The 6,640-nt window shown below is 32.3% G+C and overlaps 2 protein-coding genes across 5 annotated transcripts in view; one reads left to right on the forward strand and one right to left on the reverse strand.

Annotated features, from left to right (window-relative positions):
• The window catches only part of LOC100169389 (exosome complex component RRP42), a 3,275-nt gene extending 2,417 nt beyond the window's left edge, over nt 1-858 (forward strand). The window contains exons 4-5 of the mRNA XM_001952640.4: nt 319-653; nt 730-858. Of these exons, the coding sequence (XP_001952675.1) occupies nt 319-653; nt 730-834 (440 nt within the window). The 3' untranslated portion in view covers nt 835-858. The remainder of the gene's footprint in view (nt 1-318; nt 654-729) is intronic.
• The window catches only part of LOC100161944 (Y+L amino acid transporter 2), a 28,889-nt gene continuing 22,897 nt past the window's right edge, over nt 649-6,640 (reverse strand). For all 4 annotated transcript variants that reach the window (XM_016806541.2, XM_001950626.5, XM_016806542.2 and 1 more), the window contains 8 exons: nt 3,481-3,580; nt 3,351-3,395; nt 3,093-3,216; nt 2,268-2,371; nt 1,821-1,917; nt 1,607-1,756; nt 1,358-1,535; nt 649-1,279 (listed from right to left, as the gene is read on the reverse strand). In XM_016806541.2, the coding sequence (XP_016662030.1) occupies nt 1,206-1,279; nt 1,358-1,535; nt 1,607-1,756; nt 1,821-1,917; nt 2,268-2,371; nt 3,093-3,216; nt 3,351-3,395; nt 3,481-3,580 (872 nt within the window). In that variant the 3' untranslated portion in view covers nt 649-1,205. The remainder of the gene's footprint in view (nt 1,280-1,357; nt 1,536-1,606; nt 1,757-1,820; nt 1,918-2,267; nt 2,372-3,092; nt 3,217-3,350; nt 3,396-3,480; nt 3,581-6,640) is intronic.

The raw sequence follows: 6,640 nt of genomic DNA on the forward strand, positions 1-6,640 counted from the left end.
GAATATAAAATTAAAACCCTGTGTTGTCATTCAAAAAAGTAAAAAACTTAAAAAACTATAAGGATAAAAAATATTTAAAAATATAATTTTTTAAGAAAAGTGTTGTTTTATAAGCGACTTGAAACTATGTAAAAAAATGTACACTTTTTGAAATAATGAGTGTTGTTTGATAAAAGAATCACCCGGTATATATAGTAAACATTTTCGCGTGCCCACAAAATCTTTTTGTGTGCCATGGATTTGCCATCCCTGATATGTATTGTATAATATAATATTTTATAACTGTACATTTTTAACCACAGAATATTTATTTCTAAGGAAACTTATTTGATGCCGTATCATTGGCAGCTAAAGCTGCTTTGTGTAACACAAGTCTACCAAATATTGTGGGGACATACGAGGATGGCCAAAATATCGATCTTCAGATATCTGATGATCCATTCGATACAAAACCACTAGAGGCCAGTGACTTACCTGTCTTGGTGTCCTTGTGCAAAATTGGCAACAGTTATGTGGCTGATCCTACAATAGAGGAGGAAATATGTGGTGCAGGATGTATTGTCGTATCAGTCACGCCCAAAGGAAACGTAACGGCTGTATTAAAAAAAGGAGCCGGAAGCTTTATGCCGGATACGTTAAACGAAATCATTATGGTAATACCAATAGTTTATTTTAAACTTATTAAGCCAAAACTATTATACATATATATTATATTCTAATTATTTTTAGTCTGGTTCACACATTGGTATTCTGTTGAATAAAGCGCTCAATGAAACTCTTATTCAAGACATGTCCAGTAATGTTTGTAAGCAACAATATGGTTTCCTTAAATGAATAAAAATTAAAGTATATACTTTTTTTTTTTATGTAAATAATATTTAATATAAACATTATACATTTATACATTTTATAATACTGATGACAATAAAAATTAAAAAAGAAAATTAAAACTGTAATACATAGTCAAGTATGTGTCACATAAGACATGTTAAACTATGCCTTATGTGACACATAAAATGACTATGCGTATGGACATAAATGTTATAAAAATGTCATGTCTTTAAAAATAAAAGAAAAACATGAAATAAATATAAAGCTGGCAAAAAAATAAATGGTTTTCAGAGAAGATGTTCAAGGTAAAACACTTAAAACCGTTAAAAATCAATAATCGACAAGTAGATAATAAAATTAAGAAACCAGTATCATTATTCCCAAATGTCCTCTGATTTTTCTTCTTTGGCACTAACAAACAACTTTTGGATGGTGAACGTCACATGCTCTGAAAAGTTATGAAATATTAAAATGATGAATAAGTTTAGTCAAAAGTGGTTATAGTTGTATGAACGTCAACACTTACTTAATGAATTTTGGAACCACACGGGTTTAGTTTTCCAAACTACACATAAATAGTATACTGGAATGCCTAACACAGTGATGCCAACTCCCATGCCAACTTCAAAAGGTTTTACGTAACACGGCAACACAATCAAGAATAATGACAGTATTACATATGTAATTGGGATCCAAAGGGAAACCTAGAGTTGTCAACACAAATAATGTATAGTTTAGATTTTAATGTGTATGCTTTTTATTTCCATCATCATACCTTGATTGGCCTGTTAATGTTTGGACGTTTCCATCGGTTCCACAATACTGAAGACACCGATAGCATTGTGAAGAATGCCTCTACAATACTAGAATATGTTATAAGCATCTCAACATCACTTGTGAAAAGCATGAGTAAAGATAAGATGTTCTGCAACAGTAATAGTTTATAGTCAGTTTTCCACCAGTAATAGTAATCATATTGCTTATCTTACCAAAAACACTAGAGATGGGGTTGGTGTGTACCGTTCCACATTGATGTAAGACAAAAACGTTGGGAAGTGACCGTATCGCGCTCCGACAAAGCACATTCTGAAAAACAATAAAATATACAATTTTAGTAACAAATGAACATCAGCAAATCCCTAAATATGTACCAAATTTTTATTTTTTTAACTCATCAACTAGTTGAGACTTATAGAGTTCAAATGTATATTTTCTTCAAATGAAGCATAACAATTTTTTTTGTCAGAAAATAAATGTAGGTATACGTATTAGTTATGTTGATGGTTACTGGTTAGTTATTGTTTGCTAGGTATTTATTGTTGTGTTGAAAATTAACTTGTTTAAAGTTATAAGAGGAAAAAACTTCCAAGTTTTAATATCTCAACTCGTTAGTGTCTAGTCATAGACAACACATAGTAATCATAACTTAAACCTACCTGGATGAAGTCATGATGTGAACGCACAGACCGCCGAATGCTGATAGGGCAACCATTAGTGGCATGATCCATTCAAACGAACCCATTGCAAAGTGACCAAATGTCTAAATAAAAACTTAATATTATTGTTGATTTGTATTAAACTGTAATTGCATACTGCATGGTAAATGATTTGTAATAAAAAATATTTTACACAGGTGGACGATGTATTGAAATACATTTTACATTTAACACACATTGTTATGATTGTGAATTTTTCAACTATCCATCATCTCCATTTTCAATTTCTTAATTTAAAACAGGCTAACTTTATGAAAATCTTGACATATAAATACAAACTATTTATAGTTATTTATTTAAATCATAAATTCTACATATTTTAAACAATATTTTAGGCTAGATCATTGAAATGTGTGGTCGGACTGTGGTGTACTAGTGTATTACTCAGCTCATTAATACATTAATAACATAAATTGTATGTAATTATGCTCAATACAACAATAATTATACACCCAATGGCCAATATTTTCAGTAAATTGAATATTACCTATATTGTATGAATTTAAAATTATGTAACTCTAAAAACAGGGGCATTTTAATTAGATTATTTTTTTCAAAACTGTATAAAACATACCCTACCTTAAATTACGACAAAAAACCAAAATTTACTGAAGTTTATGTCAGTCATTATAATGAGCATCTTGTACCCTTTGGTTATTAAAATCACCATGCAGTAAGTTGTAGTTGATCAGAAAATATAATACCTATTGGCTATAGGCATATTTTGAATGAAAAATTAAATTATATCATTGTGATATGACTTACGACGGCGATCGCTTTGGTCGTCTCCATGTCGTGCGGCGTTAGAACGGCCAGGTACGCAACGTTGGCCAACACGTAGATAATGGTCACCAACGGCATGGAAATGTAAATGGCCCTCGGCAGGTTCCTGTGAAGTCAAAATCGACAGATCAATGTTATGTAAGGTAATACCTCGTCTGTAGCCCAGCCAGCTGTCACGCGGTAAATCACGCGTGTCGTCGACAAAAAATAAGAGCACGATTGCGGTTATGTCACACTCACACGTAAGGGTTTTTTAGTTCTTCGGTCATGAAATTCAAATAGTTCCTGAAAATTAAAAAAATTAAACAACGATTATCGACGGGTCCATTACGCTACATTGGTCCACGTGGAAATAGAAAAAAAACCTCACCATCCCGAGTATGAGTATATTCCGGAATAAACGGACACGGCCAGTCTGCCGGGGTCTGTTACTGATCCTTGCCAAGGGTTCATGAACTTGGAAAATCCGTCTGTACATAAATCGCGGAACAAAGCATCGTTATAATAATTATCGTTTATATACATATTATATTATAATATAACACAACCCGCAGTGGCGTACACATACGGGTGGTATAGGGTACTGGGGTTAAATTCCTCCCCCCCTTAAGCATACTATAGGTATATGTCTATATGTGTACATATTTTTAAATAACCCCTCCCCCCATTTCAAATGTCTGTTCGTCAACACATTGACATAGGCGCGGAACAGTGGTGTTTGAGGAGCTCAACCAGCGACGGAGGGGGTCGCGAGTTTGTTGCAAATCATGATGCGGAGGGATGGGCCCTTCGTTGTAATTTCTTGGAAATCGAACGCGTTCATGTTCAGTTCACAGAAAATGTACTTACGCTTTCTATCCCCCCGCTATTTTTTTTTACCGTTTTTGGCTTAGGCACCTCTATTTGGAAAAAAAATAGTTTTAATTATATTGAGTCTGAGATAATTATAGTCAATGGACAATGCGTGAAACCATAATAGTAATAATAATAAGTACCCGTTACATCTTGTGTAAATAATATTGTGCAAGTCGAATAACTTATATTGGTAATTTCCATAATCCATTGTAAGCATACAAGTACCTATATAATATCATCGTAATATTACGTATCAGATATGCTAATAATTTTGAACCGTAGGACGCGTACGTGTATGTAGTAGGCGGAGAGGTATATTATGGTGTACGTACGAGACGCCTACTTATCCGGTATAAACAATAAACATTGTTTGGTCGCATACAACGCATTTCCACTTAAGGTGGTATAACTACTATACAGCTGCTGCGACCGTCGGTCCGAGGCGAGTCTGCAGCACGTAAATGGCAACACCTGCACGTGTTATTATATTATATTTTGAGATAGGTAATTCAATAAATATTATGCTCGTGTATGCACCTATTTATTTGTTGCAGCATCATGCGTCTACAGTTGTGTGTACATCGCGGTGTGTTATTATATATTATCATCATCAGAATAACCCGACTCGAGCTCGGTTGAGAGCCCTTTAAAACTTTTTTTTACATTATTCGCTTTTAAACCCGGCGTGCGAAAAAATGTATAAAATATTTTAATTATTATACAACCATGTTAAATTTCGGTTTGTGACGAAAAGACACGCACGCTTACAACAATTTTATCGGTTTAATATGATAGGTCTAACGCAAAGTTTATAGATAATAATATACATATAATGTGAATTGTCGATAAACCTTGGGTCTAACGGAGGAAAAATTCTTTCGCAGTGGCGGTTTTAGCAGATGGGCAGCTGCCCATACCAATTGGTGCACCAAAATGTAATTTTTTTTTACAAAAATAAGATGTTTTTATTTTTTGTTAAATTATTATGATATTTATTTGATTCATAATCATTATATTGGAGACAAACTGGTAGTTACAAGTTATCGATATCTAGGTAATGTCGCTTCTAGCAATTTAGCGTTGATATGTTAGGTACTCGAGATTGGTGGGAGCCACGATGTAGAGAAGATAAGGTGATACCACTTGTGCCATTTCGATGGAAGTTTGAAACTTTGATAGTACTTCGGGAGCGCGGTATATAGGTAACGACACCAATTGCTAGGGGGCCTGTTTTACCTTTTTTTTTTTGCATGTAAAGCACGATGGAGAGAAGATTTTCTTCGTAAAATAATACAAGATTGTGAAATTACAACTTAGACAAGACGTAACCTAACGAATTCCCATTAACCAGATTTTGATATCTTGTTGTAATTTTAAGACAAACATTGTATACACTATCACTATTATACACTATTATCATTTTCCACAAATGGTAATATTTTCAAACTATTTTTGACTCGTTTTTAGCTTTACATGATACATTTTTTAAATTTTGTAAATTTTTTTTCAGTTAGAAATTAATAAAAGTTTTTCTTTCCAGAGCCAACATTATACATTTTAATAAGATTCCCCACAAATTGTTTTACCTTAAATAAAAAAAAAGTTTACCGGAAAGTTACGCTATGCATAGCCGTATAGTATAAGATATTTTCATTATTATTATTTTTTTTTTAATTATTAAATTTGATAATTTATACGCGTACCTAAATAGGATGACACAACATCTCCGCAATGAATCATTTTTCGTGTGTAATGAGAATCATTTCTCAAATGGAATTTGAAGAATTCAGTTATTATTTAAAAACAAATATACATTTAAAACATAAAACACGAACCCAGGTTAATATATTTTTTTTAAACTCTAGTGAAAACAAATATAGTTATAAGTTATTTTCCAGTCGCTAATGTATAAATGGGTAACGGACGGTAATACGGTCATATTCTGTTTACATTAATAGTCGCCAAATCTGATTAGTGATTACTCAATTACTGATTAGTTATTACTATTTACTGATAACCCGGGCCCGTAAGTTCATGCATTTGCATATCCATCTTGCTAATTTGTATTCAATGCTAGATGACATAGAAATCCGTTTCAAGGTATCATGGTTTCAGTGCCGTAGCCAGAAAAAAATGTTGGGGGGGGGGCACTTCATTTTTTTTCTCTAGCCTTTGAAATGCTAGAATATCTAATTATGACCCCTTTGTTCATAAAGTGTATCTACTACTCGTTTTATGACTATATTATATTTATGTTAACAAGTATGGTACCTACATTGGCTACATTTTAATATAACAATGTATTAGTATTATTGTAAACCATAGGTTAATGTATTCATCAATATTATTATCATTATATCAAAATGTGTTGTAAACAAAACATTCCATTTTTGGTTCGAATATTATTAAAATTTACTATAGGTAAGAAAAAAACAAGACTATATTAGGACTGTTGAAAGCTGGTAGTTTTTTCGTGCAATTAGGTCAATAAGCGGAAAAAATGTACTTCCAAAAATCCAATTTTAATTTCGAAAAAAACATAACAATTTCTCTGCTTTTTGTGTGTTTTGTCGAAAGTGATTTTTTTTTTTAGTAATTCAAAATTAAAAGTGAATTTTGAAATAAAAAAGAAATTACTCTGGTACTATAATATTAATTTAACGATACTACAGATC

The sequence above is a fragment of the Acyrthosiphon pisum genome, chromosome A2 (assembly GCF_005508785.2).
Source record: "Acyrthosiphon pisum isolate AL4f chromosome A2, pea_aphid_22Mar2018_4r6ur, whole genome shotgun sequence".
NCBI lineage: Eukaryota > Metazoa > Arthropoda > Insecta > Hemiptera > Aphididae > Acyrthosiphon > Acyrthosiphon pisum.